Consider the following 27,943-nt stretch of genomic DNA (forward strand, 5'->3'; position numbering starts at 1 on the left):
AAGTTTAGATACTAATGCCACCTGCCCCCCTTCCCAGACCACTTAAGCCCAGATTCACTTGCTAAGTGTCAGATAGCTTCATTGGTACAATACAATTGCAGTGGTGAACACTCAGAGGCTGAGTCAGAAAATAAAGCTTAACTACCCAAGAGTATATTCTTATATTGAAATAAAACAAAAATGAATGAACAAAACAAAATAACAATAATAAAACTATGTTGTGTAGTACAGACAGCAGTAAGACCCAGGTACTCTTTTGTTTCTATTTTGTGTTGGTGTTAATTATTATGTTTAACTACCAGCCATCTGACCTAATTTTATCAGAATTTGGACGTTAGCTCCAAAAACAAGGTAAACATCTTGTTCCACAGTAACAGAAGGAACTCAGATGGTCTTACCCAACTCTTCATGCAGTGCTTCAAAACCTGAGGAACTATTCAATCTATGCTGACACACATCCAGTGACAGTAGTGAAGACCAACTTGTCTTATTATGCCCAGGACTGTCACAGTTATAAAACTAGAAGCCCTTTATTCCAGGAAAACCCAAAGTCTTAGTCTGCCCAGTACTGTAAGTCAACTAAATAACAGGGCTCACTCTCTCCTAAGGCAGGCCATTCCTTGTTTTCAGGATGTCTTTATTTAAATCTCCTTCCTTAATTTTAAGATAAATTCCATCTCCCTGTATTCTAATTTTGTTTTTCCTCAGATTCCTGAAGAGTTTTTGTGGGGTTATAGATAAGAAGGGCATGTGACATGATAGAAACATCTATTATTAGGGTGATAAAGAGGATTGTAGTTAAGGGGACAGCTTAGTGAAATAAAAAAAAGCATGACTTAGAGAGAGAGAAAGAGAGAGCTGGACTTGCAGCCATATTTTATCATCTTCTTGCTATACAACTTTTGATAAGTGACTTAACTGAGTTTCAGTTGCCTCACTTGTCAAAGAGGCATAATATATCTATCTGAGAGTGTTGTTATAAAAACTAAATCAGAAGATAAATGTCAAGTGCCAACACACAGTAGGCAATAAACCTAACCCCTTCTCCCCCATCTCAACTTTCTACTCTTCTACTGCCAATTCTGCCACCTACTGGCAAGGTGCCTGGGCAAGTAACTTCTCCTTCTTGGACTTCATGGTCTTCACATATAAAAAGAAAGATGAGTAAAATAGTCTTTAGTGTCCCTTCAAATTCTGATAACTATTATTTTAAAGTTCACAACTTCTCACCAGAAACAGGAAGTATATTCTCAAATGGTATCTGAATTAAAGAAAACACACTGAAAGCCTAGAAAATAAATATATTCATATTAATATTAATATTTTTATTTTATTTTTTAAATTTTATTTTATTATGTTATGTTAGTCACCATACAATACGTCATTAGTTTTTGATGTAGTGATCCACGATTCATTGTTTTTGTATAACACCCAGTGCTCCATGCAGTAGGTGCCCTCCTTAATAATCATCACCGGGCTAACCCATCCCCCCCAGCCCCTTCCCTCTAAAACCCTCAGTTTGTTTCTCAGAGTCCATAGTCCCTCATGGTTCATCTCTCTGTCCAATTCCCCCCCGTTCATTTTTCCCAAAGACACAGATGTAGTGAAAAGAAGGGCCATACACACCCCAATGTTCATAGCAGCAATGTCCACAATAGCCAAACTGTGGAAAGAGCTGAGATGCCCTTCAACAGATGAATGGATCAAGAAGATGTGGTCCATATATACAATGGAATATTACTCAGCCATCAGAAAGCGTGAATACCCAACTTTTGCATCAACATGAATGGGACTGGAGGAGATTATGCTAAGTGAAATAGGTCAAGCAGAGAAAGTCAATTATCATATGGTTTCACTTATTTGTGGAACATAAGGAATAGCATGGAGGACATTAGGAGAAGGAAGGGAAACATATTAATATATTTTTTAAAGATTTTATTTATTTATTTGACAGAGAGAGAGAGAGCACAAGTAGGCAGAGTGGCAGGCAGATGGAGAGGGAGAAGCAGGCTCCCCACCGAGCAGGGAGCCGGATGCAGGGCTCGATCCCAAGACCCCAGGATCATGACCAGAGCTGAAGGCTCAGCCGCTCAACCGACTGAACCACCCAGGCACCCCAAACATATTAATATTTTTAATAAAAAATAGGTTCCCCTTCCCAAGAGAACTGGACAACTAATCCAGAACTCCTAGTACCAAAGAAACTATGTTCTGGGTCAATATAGGACACCAGTGACATTCTTTTCTTCTGAGGATCAAGTTGCTCCACATATCCAGTGAGGTCACCTTTGGAAACACTGCAAATTAAAAGGTCAAGCTCAACATAGAGAAAAAAAAATACCCTAATCAGGAAGAGTAAATAGGAAAAAAAATGGAAATGTTCTCTGACCTCCTGTCCCCAAATACTGTATGCTACTGTGAAAATTAATAAAAGGAAACGTAACTAAAGTGAACTCGGGATGCTAGAAGGAAGGGCTGGAAGGGGGAAGCATACCACTCAATGTCAATTAAGGGATAAGTCGTCAGTTACAGACCCCTAAGAGAAGAATCCTCAGCAGGAAAGAATCATCAATTACAGGCCTCAACAGGGAAAGATGTACATTGCATCTCCTACTAATATCAACTACCCCTGCAACTCAGCCAAGGAGAAACAATCATCACCCTAAACTCTTGCTTTTTTCCAGTGGACTTCAACAACCCCTCTCAACTTCCTCCTTCTCCATAAAATAATGTTTCTTTCCTTTGCTTGTTGAACTTGCCTATGGTTTTGCCATAACATACTTGTCCTGAATTGTAATTCTCTCTTATTCCCAAATAAATCCATTTTTGCTGGTAAAATAACTGACTTTTATTTTTAAGGTTAATACTACAAAAGGAGTCAGGGAGGTTGTTTTTTTTTTTTTTTTTTTTTTCTTATTCTAGCATTTTTCCAGGCAAGATCAGTGTGCCTCTAAAAGAAATGAGATGCATATCATATTGGAACATTGAAAGGAAAAGGTTAATTTCCTGAAACATAAATGGATAAAGCCCTTTGGCTGACAGCTTAATACTCATAAAAACTGTATTAGGGACATGTAATTATCCCTAAATTGAACATGAGTATACGAAGGCTCACAGAACATAAGCAACTTGTTCAAGGTCACACAGGAAGTAAATGACAATTCTACATATTGAATTCTGACCTGTCTTGCTGCCAGAGCTAAGGTCTTTCCACTGTCACACTGCCCACAACTCTCCAGGTAGAGATAACCAAAGATTCGGTTACTAAATACCATCTGAATAGATTATAAAAGAGATGAGGGAAGCTACTACAACCAGGAGGTAGGTTTTTAAAATTAGCCAGGCTTCATCATTCATGAGGAAAAAAATGAAAAATCTGACAATATTTAGCTTTAGCTAAACAGTAACATCACTTTTTTTGAGATATTACTTACATACCATAAAATGTACCATTTTAAAGTATCCAACTCAGTGGTTTTTAGTATATTCTCAAAGTTGTGCAACCATCACTGCTATATAATTACAGATCATTTTTATAACCCCTAAAAGAAACCACAAACTCATTAGCATCACTTGCCATTTCCATTTTCCCCCTACATTCAGGCAGCCACTCATCTACTTCCTATCTCCATGGATTTGCCTACTCTAGACATTTCATATATATACATATATGAAATCATATAATATGTGGTCTTTTATGACTTTCTTCCACTTAGTATAATATTTTCAAGGTTATTCCATGTTGTAAATCAGTATTTTTTTTTATTACTACATAATGCTCCATTGTATGGCTGTATCACATTTGCTTGACCACTCATCAACTGAAGCATTTATTGGCTATTATGAATAATGCATCCATGAACATGTGTGTACATATTTTATGTGGATGTTTTCCATTATTTTGGTATATACCTAGGGAGGGAATTGCTGAATCATATGGTAACTGTATGTTTAACTTTTTGAAGAATTGCCAAAACTGTTTTCCAAATCATCTACACAATTTTATATGAACAAAAGCAAAGTATGAGGGTTCCAATTTTCTCCACATCCTTGACAATATTTGTTATTACCTGTCTTTGTGTTACCCACAGACTTAGTGGGTTTGAACTGGTATCTCATTCTGGTTTTGTTTTACCCTAATTCATAATGGTATTGAGAATCTTTGCATGTGCTTATTGGCCATTTAATTATCTTCCTTGGATAAATGTTTATTCCATTATTTTGCCCATTTTGTAATTAGGCTACTTGTTTTTATTATAGCGTTTTAAGAGTACTTTATATACTCTAGATAAAAATCCCTTATCAGACAGATAATTTGCAAAATTTTCCTGCCTTCTTAGGGTTTCTTTCACTTTCATTATAGTCTCCTTTAAAGAAAAAATGTTTAAAATTTTGTTAAAATCCAACTTATCTACTTTTTCTTTTATTGTATGTACTTTTTGTGGTCTTATATAAGAAACCACTGCTTAGTCAAGGTTGTGAATATCTTTTTTTTTCTTCTAAGAGATTTACGGTTTTGGCTTTTAATTTAACTCCTTGATCCATTTCGAGTTAACTTTTATATATGCTGTAAGGTAATGGTCCAACTTCATTTTTTCACATGTTTATCCAGTTATCCCAGCACCATTTATCAAAAAGATTTTTTTCCCCCAATTAATGATCTTGGCAGTCTTGTCAAAAACCAACTGACCATAAAATATGGGATTACTGGACTCTTAGTTTTATTCCACTGATCTCTGTGTCTGTTTTTATGCCAGTACCACACATTTGTGATAACAGTTCCTTTGTGATGAGTTTTGAAATGGGGAAGTATGCGTCCTCCAACATTGTTCTTTTTCAAGATGGTTTGGCTATTCTAGGTCCCTTGAATTTCCTTATGAATTTTAGTGTCACCTTGACAATTTCTGAAAAAAACAGCAGCTGAGATTTTGATAGGTACTACACTAAATGTGTAGATGGATATGGGGATTACTGCCAACTTAACAATATTAAGTTTTCTGACACATGAACATGGGGGTACCTTTGGTTTTTGTAGCAGGGTAATGCTGGCCCTACAAAATGAGTTGGTAGGATTTTTTTTTAATTAAAATTTCAATCTCTTTATTTGTTATAGGTCCAGTAACATTTTCTATTTCATTAGTTTTAGTAGTTTGTATCTTTCAGGGAATGTGTTGATTTCACTAAGATTATCTAATTTGTAGACATAGAAATGTTTATACTATTTCCTTATAATCAGTTTTGCTTCTGTAAGGTCAATAGTAATGGCCCCTATTTCATTCCTGATTTTAGTAATTTAGTAATGCTCTTGGACAGTCTAGCTAAGGGTTTGTCAATGTTGTTTAACTTTTCAATAAGCCAATATTTCATTTTGTTGTTACTCTATTGTTTTTCTATTCTCTATTTCATTGATTTCTTCTCTGTTATTTTCTTCATTCTGTTTGTGTTGGACTTACTTTGCTCCTTTTTCTCAGTGACCTAAGGTAGAACCTTAGGTTATTGATTTCAGACATTTGTTCTTTCTTAATGTTGGAAATTTGAAGCTACAAAGTTCTCTCCAGTCATTGCATTAGCTGTATTCCACATGCTTTGGTAAACTGTGTTTTTGTTGTTATTAATTACAAAGTATTTTATCATTTCCTTTGTGATTACCTCTAAACTTAATCCATTGATTATTTAAGAGTATGCTCTTTAATTTCCACATATTTATGACTTTTCCAACTTTCTGTTATTAATTTCTTAATTCATTCCATTATATTCACCAAACATATTTTGTATGGTTTTGATTCTTTTAAATTTATTGAATCTTGTTTTATGGCCTAACCTATGGTTTCTCCTGGAGAATATTCCATGTGCACATGAAAAAAATATAATCTACTGTTCTTGGGTAGAGTGTTTCAAAAACGTCTGTTAGGTATAGTTGATTTAAGGTATTATTTCAGTCTTCTATTCCCTTGCTTCCAAATTTGTCTGTAAAATGTTTAAGCATGTATTTACAAGTTTTCCTTCCCTTGACTTTTGTTGAACTTATTGTATGAGCAGATTAAAGTTATTCATCAAATTTGGCAAGATTTTGGACTTTGTTTCTTCAAATATCTGTTCTGCCTTTTCTCTCTATTCTCTTCTTCTAAGACTACCATTATGTATATTCTATTATGGGTCTCTGAAGTTCTTTTCATTTTTTAATTTATTTGTCCCTCAGATGGAATAATCTCAATTCATCTGTCTTTATATTTAATTCTATCTTCTTCTAGTACAAATTTGAGGTGAAGCCCTTGTGAATTTTTCATTTCAGTTATTATATTTTTCAACTACACAATTTTAAATAATTCATTCTTTTTTATTAAATAAATAAATTACAATTTTATTCACATATAAGTATGTTTATAATATTTAAAACAGCTCATTGGAAGTCTTTTTCTAGGAAGTCCAATGATTTGTCTTCCTCAGGGACAGTTTATATTGATTTTGGGTTTTTTTTTTTTTCCTTGTTCATGGGAAATTTTCTTATTTCTTTACATGTCTCATAATTTTTGTTGAAAAGAGAACATTTTAAACTACGTATTGTGACAACTTGGGAAATCAAAACCCCCCTTTTTCCCAAGCTTGTTGTTCTTGTTGTTGCTGTTTGTTTAGTGACTAATTCTATAAAGTCTGTATTCTTTATCATATGAAGCCACTGACATCTCTAGTCAGGTAACTTAGTGGTCAGCTAATGATTAAACAGAGATTTATTTAAATGCTTTGAAACATTAAGTCTCCCAGCCCTTGTTAAAGGGCTCTTGTGTGTGTTGGTGAGTGCCTTCAACACTCAGCCAGATAGTTTATAACTCTTAATCTTCCTGCCCAGAGCTTCAAATTCAGCTAGAAGTAAGAGAATAAAGCTTTCTCAAGTCTTTTCTAGATAGGCACAGAACGTGCATATGAGCAAAGCCCTACACATGTACATGATCTTCTATATTTCTAGGAATATGTTTCAACTTTTCAAAGTTCTCTATAGACATCTCATTCTCCAGGTTTTCTTTTTAAGTTTATTGTTGGGCTTCTTGTTTGCTATCACACTTTATGCTGCCTAAGAGAGCTGCAGTATTAAGAAATTACTACAAATTAATTGCTTTGACAAATGCTCTGAGGAAAAACCCACTTGTAGTAAGCCAACTCTGAGTCAATTCAAATATGGAAACCCCTACGAGTAATGTTTTTCAGCTTTAGGGGAGCTACAATCTCATTCTGCCCTCTCCAGTGGCTGCTAAAATGATGGTTTTCACAGCCTTAACTATCCAGCTGTTAGTTTTCAAAGCTACCGTGGAACATAGAACATAGGGCAAAACACCACAAAGCTCACTGATCTTTTAATTATTCAGCTGTTTGTCTTGAACAAGCACACCTTCTATTATTTCAAATTTTGGTTAATTTCCAGAGTTCTTAAAAAGTTGATTTTGGAAATGTTTGTCATTGTTTTTATTGCTTTTATGAAAGAGCAGCTTTTCAGAGGTCATTTCTCAACCATTCCCACGGAGGTAACCAGGTCAGAGCTTTCTGATCCTTACTTTCAATTAAAAAGAATTCTGTGATTGTTGAATCAATTTAAAATTCAGTAATTGAATCGAGGAAAACCATTTGTTCAATTGCTGGCCTCTAAAAGATCTTATAAATTTATTTATTAGGTGACCAGAAGACTTTTAAAGTCCACCGAGGTATATGTCAACAAGCAAAAAGTAAAGATATTTTTTGCATTCTGGTCACCTACTATGGGAAAGGCTCAGACTTTACATATTAACTATTTTAGTCCAACTACCTTGATTGAGTCATAAGGAGACTAGAGTCCAAAGATGGGAACTGTCAAGGTCACACAGTTAGCTGCCCAGTCAGAGGGATCATGAATTCAATGCTCTAATCACTGTAAGATAATAATGTGACTCCTGTCACAGCCGAAATATCCATGTCACATACTTTTCTCTGTGTAATTGCCACCCCAAATGATGTTTTCAGTTCTTCAAAAGGTCTCATATTCACTATTCTTTGCTCATGTCTATACTGAGTTGAAAAATCCTTCAAGAACTAAAACAGGAGGTCCAGGCAATGGTTATTTCTGGCATTGAGATATGAAGTTCTATAAGACCTCTTACTGATACATTTTTAACCAAATATTATGGGTCATTAGAGTATCTTCTAATAGCTAACCCTGCAAATGGCTGTTTAGGGTTATTTTTTTTTTTAAAGTCACAGTAAGATGGGATTATCCACAATACTTAAAATGTCAAAGATTAAAGATAAAGACAGAATCTTAAAAGCAACAAGAGAAAAGCAAACAGCTATATACAAGGGAAACCCCCAAAAGGCCATCAACTGAATTTTCAGCAGAAATGGCACAAATTAAAAAAACCTACAATAGATACACAAAAAATAAACAGAAAGGAATCCAACCATAACACCAAAGAAAGCCATCAAGCCACAAGGGGAGGGAGCAAAAGAAGAACAGAGGGAACAGAGGAAACTACAAAAACAATCAGAAAGAAATTAATAAATTAATAAAATGACAACAAGTATATACCTATAATTACTTTAGATGTTTATAGTGATACAAGCCTACCTCAAAAAGACAAACCTCAAATAAACAATCTAACCTTACACCTAAGGGAATGAGGACAAGAACAAGCAAAGCACAAAGTTACTAGAAGAAAGGAAATAATAAAGCTTGGAGTAGAAATAAATGAAATAGAGGCTAAAAAAACTTAAAAGATCAATGAAACCAAGAACTGCTTCTTTGAAAAGATGAACAAAATTGATAAGAGATGGGGCGCCTGGGTGGCTCAGTTGGTTAAGCGACTGCCTTTGGCTCAGGTCATGATCCTGGAGTCCTGGGATTGAGTCCCGCATCGGGCTCTCTGCTCAGTGGGGAGTCTGCTTCTCCCTCTGACCCTCCCCCCTCTCACGCTCTCTATCTCATTCTCTCTCTCAAATAAATAAACAAAATCTTTTAAAAAAAAAGAAAAAATAAGACTCAAATTAATAAAATCAGGAACGAAAGAGGAGAAATACAACTGAAATCAGAAATATAAAAAGGGGGTGCCTGGGTGGCTCAGTTGGTTAAGCATCTGCCTTCAGCTCAGGTCATGATCCCAGGGTCCTGGGAGCATCCATCTGGCTCTCTGCTCAGCGGGGAGCCTACTTCTTCCTCTCCCCCTGCCTGCCTCTCTGCCTACTTGTGCGCTTTCTCTCTCTCTCATTGTCAAGTAAATAAATAAAATCTTTAAAAAAAGAAATATAAAAAGGATTATAAGACAATATTATGAAAAATTATATACCAATAAACTGGTCTGGACTGGACAACCAAGAAATGGATAAATTCCTAAAAACATACAATCTTCCAAAAGTCAATTAAAACATAGAACACCTGAATAACCAGAGAGGGAGACAAACCATAAGAGACTCTTAATCTCAGGAAACAAACTGAGGGTTGCTGGAGGGGAGGGGGGTGGGGGGGATGGGGCGGCTGGGTGATGGACCCTGGGGAGGCTATGTGTTGTGGTGAGTGCTGTGTGTTGCGTAAGACTGATGAATCACAGACCTGTACCCCTGTAACAAATACAATATATGTTAAGAATAATTTTTTAAAAAGAACACTTGAATAAACCGATTACTAGGAACAAAACTGAATCGCTAATCAAAAAACTCCCAACAAACAAAAATCCAGGACCAGAAGTTTTCACAGATTAATTCTAACAAACAGTAAAATAAGAGATAATACTCATTCTTTTCAAACTATTCCAAAAAAAGAGATTGGAAGGAAAGTTTCCAAATTCATTCCACAAGGTCAGCATTACCTTGATATCAAAACCAAACAATGGCATTATGAAAAAAAGAAAACTACAGGGCAATATCCCTGATGAACATAGATGCAAAGATCCTTAACAAAATATTAACTTGTACACACAGTCTCTCTCTCAAATAAATAAAATCTTAAAAAAATATATTAGCTTGTTGAACAAATTCAACAATACATTAAAAGGATTATTAACATCAAATGGAATTTATTCCACGGATGCAAGGATGCTCAACTTTCACAAATCAATAAATGTGATACCTAGGATGAAAACCATATAATCATCTCAATGGATACAGAAAAAGCAGTTGAAAAAATACAACATCCATTCATCATATAACTTTCAACAAAGGAGGTTTAGAGAAAACATACCTCAACATAATAAAGGCCATATATGACAAACCCTTAGCTAATATCACACTCGATGACAAAAAACTGAAACTTTCCTTCTAAGACCAGAAACAAGGATGGCCACTGACCACTTTCATTCACATAGTGTTGGAAGTCTTACAAGACAAAGAAATAAAAGGCATCTAAACTGGAAAGGAAGAAGTAAAGTGTCACTATTTGCAGGTGACATGACAGTATACAGAAAACTCTAAAGGCTCCACCAAAAAACTGTTAGAACTAATGAATGATTTCAGTAAAGTTGCAGGATAAAGAAATTAGTTAAATTAATATACAGAAATCAGTTTTATTTCTCAATACATATAACAAAGTAGCAGAAAGAGAAATTAAGAAAACAATTTCATTTGCAATTGCACCAAAAAGAATACATGCCTAGGAATAAACTTAACCAAGGAGGTGAAAGACCTATACTCTGAAAACTACAAGACACTGATCAAAGAAATTGAAGATGACACAAAGGAAAAGATACACCATTCTCATACACTGGAAAAATTAATACTAATAAAATGCCCATTCTGGGGCGCCTGGGTGGCTCAGTTGGTTAAGCAACTGCCTTCGGCTCAGGTCATGATCCTGGAGTCCCAGGATCGAGTCCCACATCGGGCTCCCTGCTCGGCAGGGAGTCTGCTTCTCCCTCTGACCCTCCCCCTCTCATGCTCTCTCTCTCTCTCTCATTCTCGCTCTCAAATAAATAAAATCTTTTAAAAATAAATAAATAAAATAAAATAAAATGCCCATTCTACTCAAAGCAATCTACAGATTCAACGCAATCCCCATCAAAATACCAACAGCATTTTTTACAGAACTACAACAATCCTAAAATTCATATGGAACCACAAAAGACCAAATAGACAAATCAATCTTAAGAAAGAAGGACAAAGATAGAGGTATCACACTCCCAGATTTCAAGATATATTATTACAAAGCTATAGTACCCAGAACAATATAGTGTGGACACAAAAATAGAACATAGATCAATGGAACAGGATAGACAGCCCAAAAGTAAACCCATAATTACATGGTCAGTTAATCTACAAGGAAGGAGGCAACAATATACAATGGGGAAAGATAGTCTTTTCAATAAATAGTGTTGGGAAAACTGGACAGCTACATGCAAAAGAAAGAAACTTTATTACACCATATACAAAAATAAACTCAAAATGAATTAAAGACCTAAATGTGAGAATTAAAACCATAAAAATACCTAAAAAAAAAAAACAAACATAAGCCTTAATCTCTTGGACATCAAGAGAAGGGGGACATGCAGCTGAGGTCGAAGAGGTTGCTGCCTGTGTTCTCCTTTAGGATTTTGATGGACTCCAAAAGTGCTCAATATCACTCGGCATCAGGGAAATCCAAATCAAAACCAGTGCTCCATGCAGAACGTGCCCTCCTCAATACCCATCACCAGGCTAACCCATCCTCCCACCACCCTCCCCTCTAGAACCCTCAGTTTGTTTTTCAGAGTCCATCATCTCTCATGGTTCGTCTACCCCTCCGATTTCCCCCCCTTCATTCTTCTCCTCCTGCTACATGTTTATAGCAGCAACGTCCACAATAGCCAAACTGTGGAAAGAGCCAAGATGTCCATGGACAGATGAATGGATAAAGAAGGTGTGGTGTATATATATACAATGGAATATTATGCAGCCATCAAAAGAAATGAGATCTTGCCATTTGCAACGACGTGGATGGAACTGGAGGGTATTATGCTGAGCGAAATAAGTCAAACAGAGAAAGACATGTATCGGGCGCGTGGGTGGCTCAGTTGGTTAAGCGACTGCCTTCGGCTCAGGTCATGATCCCGGAGTCCTGGGATCGAGTCCCACATCGGGCTCCCGGCTCAGCAGGGAGCCTGCTTCTCCCTCTGACCCTATCCCCTCTCATGCTGTTTCTCTCTCTCTCTCTCTCTCTCTCTCAAATAAATAAATAAATAAAATCTTTAAAAAAAAAAAAAGAAAGAAAGAAAGACATGTATCATGTGACCTCACTGATATGAGGAATTCTTGATCTCAGGAAACAAACTGAGGGTTGCTGGAGTGGGGGGTGGGGGGGGAGGGATGGGGTGACTGGGTGATGGACACTGGGGAGGGTATGTGCTCTGGTAAGCACTGTGAATTGTGCAAGACTGTTGAATCTCAGATCTGTACCTCTGAAACAAATAATGCAATATATGTTAAGAAAGGAAAAAAAAAGAAGAATGTAGCAGAAGGGGAAGAATGAAGGGGGGGAAATCGGAGGGGTAGACGAACCATGAGAGATGATGGACTCTGAAAAACAAACTGAGGGTTCTAGAGGGGAGGGTGGTGGGAGGATGGGTTAGCCTGGTGATGGGTATTGAGGAGGGCACGTTCTGTATGGAGCACTGGGTGTTATGCACAAACAATGAATCATGCAACACTTCATCTAAAACTAATGATGTAATGTATGGGGATTAACATAACAATAAAAAAAATTTTTAAATTAAATTAAAATTTAAATTAAAAAAAATAGAAATACCAAATGATCCAGTAATTCCCCTACTGGGTATTTACCAAAAGAAAACAAAAACACTAATATGAAAAGATATATGCACCCCTGTGTTTATTGCAGCATTATTTACAATAGTCAAGATATGGAAGCAACCCAAGTGTCCACTGATAGATGAATGGATAAAGAAGATGTGATACATACACACACACACACACACACACACACACACGGATATTACTCAATTATAAAAAAGAATGAGCTCTTGCCATTTGCAACAACATGGATGGATCTAGAGGATAATCTAGAGGATATTATGCTAAGTGAACTAAGACAAAGAAAGACAAATACCATATGATTTCACTTATATGTGCAATCTAAAAGAATAAGACAAACTAATAAGCAAAAGAGCAGAATCAGACCCATAATTACAGAGGACAAACTATTGGCTGAGGGGATGGGGGTGAGAGCATAGACAAAATGGGTGAAGGGGAATAAGGCATGGGAATAAAAGTACAGCATAGGAAATACAGTCAGTGATACTGTAATCGTGTTGTATGGTGGTCATCATACTTGAGATGAGCATAGCATAACATATAGAGTTGTTGAATCACTATGTTGTAAACATGAAACTAATATAACATTCGTGTCAAGTATACTTCAATAATAAAACAGAACTGGCTGGAAAAAGAAGACAGACCTGCATAACCACCAGTGTCACCACCACCACTGTCAACAATATCCCCTGCCCTCCTCACTACAAAAAATAGCTTAGAAAATTGACTGCAATATTGTTGGCTTGCAAATTCCTAGGGAGCCTCCCAGGTGTAATATGAAATTGGTCCCCATAAGCAGAGGTCAGGGACAGACTGAAGAAAGATTAGTAGGTGATAGTTTAAATAGGCAAAGGAAACGTACATGCAAGGTTTGTCTTGGGTGACAGTAAGATGAGTAGATATCTGCACCCACCTACCACATCTTAAAAGTTTTTATAGAGATCTTAACTTGGTTCAATCACATATACCATCTAAATGGTCTTAGCAACCCCTTCACTATCTTAAGGCCATATCCTTTTGGCAGCCTCAGGGAGCAGAGAAGGCAAGTAGGACAGGGGTGGGGGACACAAGCCTCCAACTGCCAGGATCCAGCTCATGGGTGCAGAGGTCACACCTTCTCGATGACCTCCCCCAACAAATACTCTTCAGTAATGTCTGCTGGTCCCAGAGTATTAAAATGAGAGTCCAGGGCGCCTGGGTGGCTCAGTTGGTTGGGCGACTGCCTTCGGCTCAGGTCATGATCCTGGAGTCCCGGGATCGAGTCCCACATCGGGCTCCCTGCTCGGCAGGGAGTCTGCTTCTCCCTCTGACCCTCCTCCCTCTCATGCTCTCTGTCTCTCATTCTCTCTGTCTCAAATAAATAAATAAAATCTTTAAAAAATAAAGAAATAAAGAAATAAAATAAAATAAAATAAAATGAGAGTCCAGAAAAAATTATCCCTAGAAAATTTCAAGGGAGAAAGAGCAAAAAGTTAAGGGAAAGGAAAGGAAAGACATTATGCTAGATGCTTCTCATGTCTTATTCATGATAACCTTTTTATTAATAAGAAAACTGAGGTTTAGCAAGGTCAAGTGAATTTCCTAACTATTATATCCTGTCATCCAAAAGGGTTGTAAATTTCCAATGAAGGCTGACAATATGGATCAAAAGGCTTAAAACTGTTTATACTCTTTTAGCCAGTAAATTCATTTCTAGGAAACCACACCTAAAAACTAATCCTGAATACAGAGAAAGAAACCTTGATGCCCAAAGGTAGGCATTCAACATTATTAATGATAATGAACAACTGTAAACGAAATGTCCAATGACTGAGGAATGATTAAGTACATCTACTTAATGGACTATTACTACAGCCATTAAAAGGGAGCAGTACACATTTTATAAACATGACAAAACGCTTAAGGTGAAACACTATATGAAAAAAGAATACAAAAATAGTACATAAAAAGTGTACATAAAATATGATCATAACTATGAATAGAAAATTATGCTTAGACCAAAGAAAAGGATTGGTTTATACATCAAAATAATTGTGATGTGTTGAGTGGAAAGCATATATGTATAAACTTGCAAATCAAGAACTGATTTTAAATCCCACTTAAGCTAATTATTAGCTATATTATCCTGGGCAAGTTTTTTAACCTCCATTAGCCTGTCTATCTCCTTAGAATTGCTCTGAAAATTAGATAATGCAAGCAAAGCATTTTGCACATAGTAGCTACTCAGCAAATGACAGCTATTCATATTCTGTCTTAACATAGAGAAGTTAAATGTCAACATTCAGGTAAATGTTGAACTTTATCTGAGCCCTGGGCTCCAGGAAAGCAGCAACTGTTAAGACATGCCTCACCCTTTCGTATTCTGTAAAACAGCTAAACTAGAAAAGGACCATCTTGTCTTCAAACATAAGACCCATCTTCGTCCTTCCTCGTGACTCCCATAAGACTCACAGATGGCTCCCTTGTTTACTTACCCCTATAATCCCCCACGTTTCCTTTCTTTGAAATGCTCCTTATTAACAAAGTTTCTCCCTGTGGCAATAATCTGAATACACCACATCTTTAACTGTCCAGTGCACAGCTTCAGTGCTTTTGGTTTTATCATCGGTGTTGCACAGAAAGCACTGTCAAAACTGAAGAAATGCTTAGCCTTCCCTAATTTAAATTTGTATGCATTAAATGTTACAATATACATGCTTCACATATTGTATAATGAACAGAAAGTTCCTAGAGAACTGCCAATGCCCTCCCTGTCCACGATTTGTTTCTATTTATCGGAGTCCTGGCGCTGCCTTCCCTGATATTAGACAACAGTATAGTGTTACTAGTTTTAACTTCTTTGTTAATGTTAATTTGATTGCCACATTACTTCTACAATATGAAATCAGCATTGTCAAGTCAGTGGTTTCAACTGAAGACTTACATCACTTATCTATGCTACCTTATCAATATACAGATGTTAAGGACCTATTCCAGATTATTAATTCTCTTTACCTGATATTCTTGATTTATTCTTGGTATATTCTAACTATATGATTGGTATATTATGTCAGTATTATTACATTATATCTGGAGATTTTTTCCCTTGTAAAGATTGTATTCATTCATTTTTATAAATGACATGTAATACCCACTCCTTGAAAATAGAAACCATTATGTTTGTATTTTGTGTAAAAACTTTTCTTAGATTGACTTTTATCTTGTTTTGAATGTCACAGAGACAACCCTGTCTTTGTCAGTTGCATTATATTTCTTGTAATGAACTCTCATCAGATCTTTCACTTTTGAAAATGATTAGTAGTAAGCTACAGCCATTTAAATCTTTTTCTCATCTATAATATTTTATATTTTAAATTGATGCATCCAAGAAAACACTGGCAGTGGGCTACAGGCCAGGATACTTCACTGTTAACAAAGAAGAATTTTCTCAGAACCCCCTGGAAAAGGGCTGTACCAGTACTTCTATGTACATGCTTCTGATAGCATTTTTTAAAGAACTTTGAGGTTATACCAGTGAACTGAGTCAGGATTTCAAGAACTCTAATCAAGAATCAGGTGAGTTAATGTGGCTGTTAATGCACAGTCAAATGGAACAAGAATTAATTTCTTAGGACTAAGTAAACTGATGAAGGATGACTGAGGGTTTTGTTCAGAATATTATTGATGATATAATATTCTATTTTTGGAAATATAAGGAACACATTTCTCTTATTTCATAAGCTATCTATAAGTCATAACAATCAGTGGATTATGCTTTTATAAAAATGAAATTTCTAAATATCTTATTCTCTCTTCCAAAATCTCTGCATGATTCAGAAATTCATATTAAATATTCTTATTTCCAAGAAAATATAATTATTTGCATAGGTTTAATGACAGTCTGAACTCTTTGTTATCAGGACAGGATTGAAAACACTGGTTATGCAACCAAAGCCTTGCCTGAAATGACATAACTGAACATGATGGTCATTGAATCAGATATATGGGACCAGATATGTTTAAGGAGGAAAGGTTGACTTTATAGAGCCAATGCATACAAAGCCCTCTTGGGGAAACCAGGCTGATACCTGATTACATAGTTTCCAGCCTTATAAGTGAGTAGGAAAGTCTCTTCCTGGCAGGCCCAAACACTTTTGGATATTTGTAGGGATCTAGAGAAGAAAGGAATTCACCCAAATTTATAGGTAGTACAGGTGAAATCTGGTAGATTTAATACTTAGATTGACTTCTTAGCCTCAAGAGACTTCTAAAAATCCACCTGAGATTCTTTATGAAAACTTCTGGCAAAGCAAACTCAAATAGACCCATATGGCAAATTACCAACTTGGTTGCAACTATATAAATAATTAGGCCAAATCTAGTAAGACTAGCCTTATTTTTTGATCAAGAGTAATTTATCTTTGAAAAAAAAAAGAGTAATTTATTTTTGAAAAAAATTAATCTTTGAGATGAACTTTGATCAAAAGAGAGAAATTTTGTTTTAATGGATAACGATGCATAGCACACCCTTATGGATTATCGGTTTTGCCCTGTTTTTTGTCTTTGAGTTAGTTGAGCTTTTGCATCTCTTGTTAACTGTGGGTAATTTATGAGCATGCAAATTCTATCTTGCCTGGTTAAGATTTCATTGGCTTTCTCCCCTTCTCTGTCAAAAAAACTGTTTTGGTACCTATCTGTAAATCAGATTGGATCCTGCTATCTTGCCCAGTTTGTAAATACCAAATTTTCAATCCTTTCCATTTCCTTTAATATCTAGTTATAATCCTCCAAACTAACAATTCCAATTTTCCCCCTCTCATATGACTCAGACTCATGAAGAACTAAAACCTGACAGCCCAGTTTCCTATAAAGATTCCAGGTTGCCTTACAACTGGCCCTTTCCCCAAGATCTGAAGACCTGTGAAATAAAGCCTGATAACTTGGTATAAACTTCTAAGGGCTCACCACAACAGGAGACCATGCATTGAGCTAGACTCTCCCTGGAGAAGACACTGTCTGGATTAAGAAAGCCTGGTGAAATGTTCAGTTTATGTATGCCCTTATATGCATGGTAGCCAAGTCTGTGGACAATGTCATCTAAAGCACTGACACCCAGCTTGGTATCCTCAAGAAACTCCAGGAGTGGTACAGTACAGTTGATAGATTTTTCCCCACTGACCTCTTAGAAACCACTGGAACTTCAGGGTTTAACTCCTGGCTCTTTTCTTTAATATACACTTTGATATTAGTATTTCTCTTTTTCACTTTAGGTATCCCTCTTCTTTTAAGATGCCTGACGCTAAAAAAAACTGACTTTTGCCACCCCCCTCTCAAAAAATGATCCAATCAGTTTTACAGAAAAAAAAAATCAAGAAAAGTCCTCAAGACACTAATTCCTTTCTAATCGGGTGATTTATGACTGGCTGTGAGTTTTCAGCAATGAATAATATCCATGTTGATTAAACGTACGGGGGCTGAGGAGGGGGGAATGACAATGTTGAACTTTATCTGAGCTATCTGCTCCCAGAAAGCAGTAATTGGTGGTTGATGGAATTTTCTACCTGCAAGTTTGACCTTAAGTCAATCTGCCTGGTCCACAAAGGAGTTTCTTCAAAAATGTTAGGATGACTAGAGTGGAAATGTAATTTGTAGTCTGCGATTTTACAACACTGTTTTTTGTTTCTCTAGGCATAAACAAACCTGCTAAAACTTAATAGGTGCCATCTTCTGGGAAAGAGGTAACAAGCCAGGTGCACAAAAGAGGACTATGCTACCAAGGTTCACCCAATGGATACCCCGCTTAGTGATGACAAGACTGAAACTCAGGGTTAAAATATAAGGTTCTTGGCAGAGACATGGTTTGGGGGAGAAACAGATCTCAGGTGCTACAAAGGGGATGGAGACCCAAATGCGGAAAAAGGCAAGAGAGGAATGCACAGGGGATCACACAAGGAGAGCACTTCCTCAAAGCAAATGGCTGGGAAATCGAGAGGAGCTGACATTTTTGTCAGATTTGGCAACCAGTGGGGCTCCACGACTGGAGTTTTAGAGCTCCACAGTATGGCTGGGATAGAGCCCTGAGGGTGCTGCCCTACTCCTAGACAGATGGCAGGCAGGTAACCTGGGGTCAGATGGCATGACCTGAGGATCACCTAAGACACGTTGGAAGGGACTGTTCCCTCTTTTTGAAGCGCATCTGTGAGAGGTGGCATTGCCTCTCCAGGAACAAAAGAGCCAGCTGGCGCCATTTCACTTCCCCACCGCTCAGCAGAGGTGCAGACACACCTACTAAAGGTGCCTAACCTAGACACTGGCCGTTTAGCCTGCTTTGCTCCAAGTCCCATGCCCCCGTGCTCTGTCATGACTGCCCTTCTGGGTCAAAACTGCATCAGTCCCGGCATGGCAGGACCCCAGAAGACCAGCGCAGAAGACCAATGCTGATCCCTGCCACACCAGGTCCCCAAAGTATAGAGTCTTAAAAGTCAGCTGGCTTGACTGGGATAGAGCCCAAAGTGAACTGTGCTGGTCCAGGCAGGCAAACAACCCAGACACAGTGTAAAAACAATTTGAAAAACACCTGGGACACATGAGGGGAAATTATTCGCTCTTTTGGGAGGGCTTTGCTGATAGTAGCAAGCAAAGACTCCACTCTCTAGAGACAAAGGAACTGGCTGGTGCCATTTCCCTCCCCTGCTCCTCGGCATAAAGGAACGTCAGTAAACAGCACAACACCAGCACTGGCTGCCTAACCTGCTTACATCAAGCCTCACCCCCCTGCACTCGGCTCGTACTGCTTTTCTCAGGAAAGCGTGCCTAAGGACCAGCACAGCAGGCCCAAGAAGAAAAGCACACATCTCCAAATGCACCATGTCTAGTGACCACTGAGTTCTGCAAAGCTTCAGTTCTAGAGGAAATAGCATCAGGTCTCATTTAAAAAGCAGAACAGGGCACCTGGGTGGCTCAGTCGTTAAGCGTCTGCCTTCGGCTCAGGTCATGATCCCGGAGTCCCGGGATCGAGCCCCGCATCGGGCTCCCTGCTCGGCGGGAAGCCTGCTTCCTCCTCTCCCACTCCCCCTGCTTGTGTTCCTGCTCTCGCTAGCTCTCTCTGTCAAATAAATAAATAAAAATCTTAAAAATAAATAAATAAATAAAAAGCAGAACAGAACACACCTAACTTAAAATTTGCCGCACTCTGGCCAAGAACCAAACACTGCCCACTGCCGACAAGGAGAACCGCTGTAGAAGACTGATCTAAGGGATAGAGCAGCCAAAACACAACAGCAAAATGCACACAGTACACACTAGAGCCGGAAGCACCAGGCCCTGGACATTACACAACCTCATCTTCATAAAGCCAACCTAGACAAAATGCCAAGACAAAAGAATTCATCCCAAAAGAAAGAACAAGAAAACATCATATACCCCATACACACACACACACACTCACACTCACACAATGGAATATTACTTGGCTCTAAAAAGAATGAAATCTTGACATTTGCAATGATGTGGATAGAGCTAGAGTGTGTTATGCTAAGCGAAATAAGTCAGTCAGAAAAAGACAAATAGCGTATGATTTCACTCATATGTGGAATTTAAGAAACAAAAGAGATAAACACAGGGAAAAAAAGAGAGAGAGGCAAACCAGAAAACAGACTCTTAACTATAGAGAAAAAACTGAGGGTTGCTGGAGGGGAGATGGGCAGGGGGATGGGTTAGATGGGTGATGGATATTACAGAGGGCACTTGCAATGAGCACTGGGTGTTATCTGTAAGTGATGAATCACTAAATTCCATACCTGAAACTAATAGTACACTGTATGTTAAATGGAATTTAAATAAAAACTCGAAAAGAAAAATATATGTATATATAAGGTTCTCCAGTGAGGTCCACCAGAGTTTTTAAGATTAAGTCAAAACTTTTGGGAATCTGCCTAGGTCTCCCCTTCCTGATCTTTTCCCATTTGTGTATTACTCCCCATAAACTTCAGGATACAATCCAAAATATTTCATGAGGTATTCCAGGCCCCTCACTGTCTAACCCAGGCATCAGCATCACGAACCCATGTACTGTATTTGGCCAACAGGTATGTTTTGTTTGGTTCGCATAGTGTTTTTGACTTAACTGCTGACACTTAATACTGTGCATAAAGTATCTGGGTATCACTTTCTGGGAAAAAATAGGAGATTCTGGCAATATAGGCCCATATTTTTAGATAGCAACAATCACTGGAGCCCATTCAAGGATGCTGCTCTTAGATGGAGCATGTCTTTTTCTGTTTGTCACAAGCTCTACCTCTCATTACCAAGTAACAGAGATAGAATATCAATTGTCATCCTATATACAGTCTGCTTTGCTCATTTTCATCACCTGCCAAGACTCTAATTTAGCCTTTATGCAACCTCTCAGGTCTTAATCTCTGACTCCTTCCCCACTTTTTCCAGTCACAATCAGTGACTTCCAGTTTCAAGAAAGATAATCTTACTCCCCTCAATTTGTATATTTGTTTTCTCTGTTGTCTTTTCTTAATTCTCATTCATCCTTTAGAAATTCAACTCAGATCAGGACCAGGACAGGAGAGAGGCAAGTGAGGCACTTATGGTGCAAAATTTAGGGGGCACTCACGCTCTGGTGCCCACCTGCACTTTGCATGAACCTGAGAATAAGTGCTTTCTTAAATTGCAGCCCTAGCATCCTCGCTTGCCTCACCCTAGCCCTGCATCTAACTTAGGTATCATTTCTCTGAGAAGCCTTCCTTGTTTATTCTCCCCATCTGTCTGTCTCTCTCTCTCCACCCCCCCTCACCAGTGTGGAATAGGAGCTACTGTGTGCCTACCTCTATCATAGCACTTTTTATATTGTCTTGCAATTGTCTGTATACTCATCTGCCTCCTTTAATAGACTATGAGATCCTCAAGGGCAGGGAGATTCATTGTGTCTCTGAATCCCCAGTCTATGGCACTTAATGGACACTTTCTACCTATTTACTAATGAACAAATACAATAGCAGGGTTCCTAAGAAAAGAGTAAGGAGGTTCTCTGAAGCCTACGTGGGAAGCACCCATCTTTCTTGCTCCTGGTACTGCAATGATATAGGAAGTTATTTGCCTATACTTCTTCCTAAAACTTACCTGAATGGAAGCTCCATGAGGGCAGGGTTCATGGCAGGTGCTCAATAAAAATTAGTTCAATAAATCAATTGGGCTTTAGGAGACCTTGGTTCTAGCAATAAATCTGGCACTACCTTCAACAATCACTAGCCCAACTCTGGACATCAGTTTCCCTATCTGTAGAATTGGCAGGAGTGGTGGTGGAGAGGTTGGTAAACTAGCTTAGTATATTCTCATTTTCTCCCTCCCTCCCTCCCTCTCTTGCTATGTGTGTGTGTGTGTGTGTGCACGCGCACACACCTCTCTCTGTCACTGTCTCCCTGCTCCTCTCTCATCAGTTTATGTAAAGTGCTTAAAGACCTGGTACTTGGTAAGCACCTGTGAAAGTACCAGCTTATTTTTTAATCTGGAAATTCAATTTTTCAAGTAAGTTCTTACATGCTTCATTTGAGCATTGGTGGATAGGAGAAATTGAGGATCCAAGGAACAGTTTGAAAAACCCTGAAAACTGACATGGGGTTCCAAAATGCTCACGGATTTTATGATGACTGTGTAGAAATCAGGGCCCTGGGCTCCACTACAGAGATTCTGATTCATTTGATCTAAGAGAGGTCCTGAGACTCTGGATCAATAAGAGCTTCAGATCACTGTGACATATATTAGGAATAACTAAGCTAGATACTCTTTAAGGTTCCTAGAATATTAACAGTTTATTTTACACTTTCTTTTGCAGTTATTCAGGAAGTATAATTTCAAACTGAAATTTTCCAAAACTTAGGTTCTACCACCTTTCTGGTAACAACTATGAAATACTGAGCACCAATCATAAGTCAGACACTGAGCCTAATGATTTACATATACCCTCTGGTGTATGTATTTATCTGATTTACCCCTCACAGTCTTATGAAATAGATTATACTTACTGCTTTACAGAGGAGGAAAACAGAGGCCCAAAAAGCTTAGGTAATGTTGCTAAGATCCCATAGCTAATAAATCTGAAGTATACACAAAACTACCCAAACTCCTGAGATTTCCTTTGGTTACTGAGCTACAGAGGTAGAGAAAAAGCCAGGCAATGCCAATTGAAGGCACAGATGTCTTGGTCTAGAGCAGGGACAAATGTCATCATCAGGGCAGTAAGACACTTTCTCCCACTTGTCCCGATTAGACACAGACTACACAAGTTAGTTACTAGCACTGATGATCAAGGGAAGGGGCTCTCCAAAGAAGCCTCAGGTTTTGACTCACATCCTCTAGGAATCACTACCATCTCTGTTTAGACAACTGGTATCTACAAGGGGGTTAATGGTACTGAGTCACATTTTGCAGCCATCATGAAAAATGCATTATGAAAAGAACTGCAAGGCTCTCTTCACATATAATGTGAAATCTAAATCTCAACCCAAAATTCTATCATAACTGTACTTTTACCAATTTTTCCAGTTAAACAGAAGATCTACCTACTCTGGGCCAGTAATCTTGGCAATTGGAGGGTATGGCACACTCTCCTGTCTCAGCTTCCAAAGGAAATGTTTCCCAACAATGCCCTCCCAGTAGGGTGTCTAATATTTCCTCTCAAAGCCTCTAAAGAGCCTTACCTTAAACTGCTGGAGCACTGGTTGTTCTTCTCACTACCACCACAAATCCCAGTTCTCAAAATGACACATTCAACAAGGACAATGACTATGACAGGCCAATTAACACCTCAAAATCTTTTTTCAGTCCCCATCAAGAAAGGTCAATTCATAAGTCATCATCCCTAAAGGCAATGATCAGATGGTAACTATGAGTTTCTGGAGATGGTAGGCAAATGGCAACTGAGTTAAAGTGTTGTTGTAAAGCATACATTAAGAAGCTGTGTCACAGCAAGCAGCTTAAATGGAGTTCACAAACACCCACAAGAACCTGGCATCAATAGCGGGGGGGGTGGGGGGGGTGGAGGGGGCGGCGCTATTTTTATTTTTGTTTATAAGCCATCACGCTCAAACTCACACACCTTTTTCCTAAACAGCACTTGTTGACATTTACGGTAAGATGGGTGTTGTACCCTCAGTGGGCCCACCCCTTACAGCTCCTTGGGCATTGGTCTCACCCTTTCAAATCTAGGGGGAGGCTCCAGGGCCTCTGCACTCTACGCATGTGATGGAAGTGGCAGCCCTGATGATCTCAGCATTGGCTTCAGAGTCCTTCTTCTCTTGTCTTTGAAAAATAGTGCATGTTCATAGCCAAATAGCTATATGGTCTGGTCTAATAGGGTCTAAGAAGTCAGTCTTCCTTCATTTTGTCCCATTTTTGTTTCCTATAGTCCCAGCTGGTAGTGTTTCTGCTCATATAATCCCATCTCTATTCCTGGCTTCTGTTCCATGGTTCACACCCACATTGATCTCCTTATGCAATGGTCAGTCCACCACACCCTTGGTGTTCTCTTCCAAACACACTGTCATTTTTTGTAACGTGGACAGGCAGAGAAGTGTCCAAATCTTGAAGTTCTGGTTCCATTTTGTTTAATAATTCCATCTTCATTTTTCTCCTCTCAGCTTTTGGTAGAAACAGGGGGAACCAAGCCATTCTTTTAACACTTTGCTTAGAAATTTCCTCAGCCAAATATTCAATTTTTTCAGTCAGAAAGCACTACCTCCTACAGAACACTAGAATGCAAACACAGTTCAGCCAAGTTCTTTGCCTACTTTATAACAAGGATTGCTTTTCTCCATTGTCTAATAACATGTTCTTCATGGAAACTTTCTCTATGGCTCGCCTTTTTTCTTTCTGAGCTCTCACCACAATTGCCTTTAAAATTCCATTCAAGACAGGGCGCCTGGGTGGCTCAGTTGGTTAAGCAACTGCCTTCGGCTCAGGTCATGATCCTGGAGTCCCGGGATCGAGTCCCGCATCGGGCTCCCTGCTCAGCGAGGAGCCTGCTTCTCCCTCTGACCCTCCCCCCTCTCATGTACTCTCTCTCATTCTCGCTCTCTCAAATAAATAAATAAATCTTTAAAAAAAAAATTCCATTCATGACAATCTAGGCTTTTCTTAGCATGCACCTCCAAACTTTTGCAGCTTCTTCCCATTACTCAGTTCCAAAGCTACTTCCACATTTTTAGGTATTTGGTACAGAACACCCCGACTTCTCAGTACCAATTTCTTTCTGTCTTACTAAGTTTAGGATGCTATAACAAAATACTATAGACTGGGTGGCTTATAAACCACAGAAATTTATTTCTCACAGTTCTGGAGGCTGAAGTCTGAGATCAGAGTGTCAGCATAGTTAGGTTCTGGTGAGCGCTCTTCAAGGTTCTAGACTGACAACTTCTTGTGTATCCTCACGTGATGGAAGGAGGGTAAAAGAGTCCTCTGGTGTCTCTTTTATGAGGGCACTAATCCCATCCATGAGGGGTTCCACTTTCATGACCTAATTACCTCCCAAAGACTCCAGCTCTTGATACCATCATATCAGGGGTTAGAATTTCAACATATGAATTTTGGGAGGGACACAGAAACACTTAGTCCATTGCAGAGTACAAAGAAATCAAGTCTTATATTAACAATGACTAAACAGTTAACATATATTTAGGCACTGTGCACACTTGGCATTGATCATCTCAACCCTATTTCAAAGATGAGAAAAATTAACACTCAAAAAAGGGAAAGCCACCTCCCCAGATTACATAGATAATAAGTTCCAAAGCTGGAGTTCAAATTTGGGCTATCTGACTCTAGAGCTCATGATATTAACTTTTAAATAAGTCATGCCCTTAAACAAAAATAGATCTGTAAAATTAAAACGAAGTGGAGTGAATAAATAATCTAAATGCAAATGTGTGCCTCATTAGTTAAACTACCACATTTACCAAAACAGTCATCAATCTTAGTCTCATAGAAGTATTCATTGCAGTATTATTTATAAGAGTGAAAAATTGGAAATAAGCTAAACAGTTGAATATCATATAAACTATGGCTCCTATAATAAAGAGATCTGAATTCATCCATTATTTATTTACTCAACAAACATGTGCTGAGTATCTACTATATGCTAGGCACCCTCTACATGTTGGGGAAATAACAGTGAATAAAAACAATGTCCTTGCTCCCCCATGAAACTTACAAAGAATTTTAAATGATATCAGAAGCTGATGATGATAAACTGTTAGGTTAAAAAGATAAAATTATGTATTTTGCATGAACTAAATTGCATACACATAAGAGATACATGTACAAAAGACAGCTAAAATATAACATGCTAATACCATCTAATACATTGTTTCTGTGATGGAATATCTTACTATCATAGGTAATTTTATACTTTTATATATTATTCATATTTACTACAATGACCATTAAATAATAATACATTTTCATATTTTAATGCCGGGGTTCATAAATACAACCTTGTAACTAACTTGTTTCACTGACATTAAATTATTCACAATAGTTCTGTGATTCAGTGTTCTTGTCTAGCAAATGCTTTACACTAATTCTTTAGCTCACTGGTTACTGAACTTTTTCTTAAATGACCAGAGCAGGTATTTTAGGCTTTGAAAGCCATCCAGTCTCTGCCACTTCTACTCAATGTTGTTGTCCTACAACAAAAGTACCCTTAGACAATATTTTTTTCCCTTAGACCATATTTAAACGAATATATGTGGCTGTGTTCCAACAAAACTTTACCAAAAAAAGGTGGCAGGCAAGATTTGGCCCAAGGGCCATAGTTTGCTGACACTACTATAACTTCATAACAACTAATACAAAGTTCTTTAACGTCCACTATTCAATCTCTTCCTGGTAACATTCTTGATATTAATATTAAACACATTTTATAGATGATAAGACTAAGGCTCAGAAAAAGGAAGTATCTGTCCGAGATCACACAGCTCATAGAGTGACTTGTTAAATTCAGTTCCCAAGAGAGATGTCAAATGTCCTGTTGTCTGAAAAGCTGGACATATATAGATGTTACTTTTAAACATTCTAGAGGAGATTATTCCTTGGAGGACTGTTACTCTAAATCATTTTGGAATTTTTTTTAAAAAAATCACTCTTTAATTGATATTTTACAAAAATATCTATTTTCATGTATTAGATTCTTTAAAGAAAAAGTTCCCTACAGATTGACTAAGTCAAAGGCCTCAGTGGAGGCTTAAGGGCTATCTTCCTGTTGCTTTGGTTTGAGAGGGGAAGGGGACTGGGAGACAATGTTTCTTTACCCTTCTTAAGCAGCCTCCTATGATCTTGACACTAGACCACAGAGGATGAAGATGCCCAGGTTCCCTGTATCCAAAAACCGAGGAGTTTCAGAACTGCCTTCAGAGGCACAAGGCCACATGTAGCTGAAGACTTACCAATGTTAATCTCGTCATCAGTCAGAGTGTCTCCAATAAAATCAAACTGAAAGGACTGAAGTGTCTGAGAAAATTTCTGAACAGCTGAAGAATAATCTGCAAAGTAAGAGCAACAGAAGAAATGGTCAAGACTGCTGTCCTTTAACGGATTTACTCATTTCAGATAAGGCTGATAGAAGAAAAGCAAAAGGAAGTTCTCCCAGTAGTTAGCAACTTGCATTTAATAAAGTTAAACAAAAGATCAGAACTTCAGTACAAGATTTAAGCAACTAAAACCATTAAAGAGGAAGGAGAGCAGCATGGTGAAGTCCTTCTTTTAAGTTATAGGACATGTTTTAATCTCAATTCCTGTCCTCTCTGACCCCTCCTACCCAAAGCCTGTAAGACTTAAAATTACTTAGTTTTACTCCTAAAGAGGCTCTTTAAGCATTAATTGAGCACCAATTACGGGCACTAACTAAATGCTTTCTCACCTCTCACCAAACAAATACCCACAATCATTCCACAAAGGAAAAAAATAGCTGAATTTTAGAGCTATGGTACTCAAAGTCCCTGAGCTAGTCAGCAGTATCAAAAGTAGAAGCCAGATGGTCTGTCTGTTTCTCCAGGGCCTTTTCCATGGCAACACAGGCACAACCTAGACATTTTACACATTAACCATATGGCAGCCTGGGTTAGGATACTATCTGGCAGGAGAACAAATTGTTCACATAGTTTTCAGCAAGGGACCTGAACTAGGGAGGCAATTAATGAAAAAC

The 27,943-nt window shown here is 38.0% G+C and overlaps 1 protein-coding gene across 4 annotated transcripts in view; it reads right to left on the reverse strand.

The window, feature by feature from the left end:
- Positions 1-27,943, reverse strand: part of OPHN1 (oligophrenin 1) — a 729,824-nt gene that overhangs the window by 525,775 nt on the left and 176,106 nt on the right. For all 4 annotated transcript variants that reach the window (XM_064574174.1, XM_064574172.1, XM_064574171.1 and 1 more), the window contains exon 3: positions 27,186-27,281. In XM_064574174.1, the coding sequence (XP_064430244.1) occupies positions 27,186-27,281 (96 nt within the window). The remainder of the gene's footprint in view (positions 1-27,185; positions 27,282-27,943) is intronic.

Source organism: Mirounga angustirostris, unplaced genomic scaffold (assembly GCF_029215605.1).
Source record: "Mirounga angustirostris isolate CCGP_5_RB_7025 unplaced genomic scaffold, mMirAng1.0.hap1 SCAF_11, whole genome shotgun sequence".
In the NCBI taxonomy this organism is placed as follows: Eukaryota; Metazoa; Chordata; class Mammalia; order Carnivora; family Phocidae; genus Mirounga; species Mirounga angustirostris.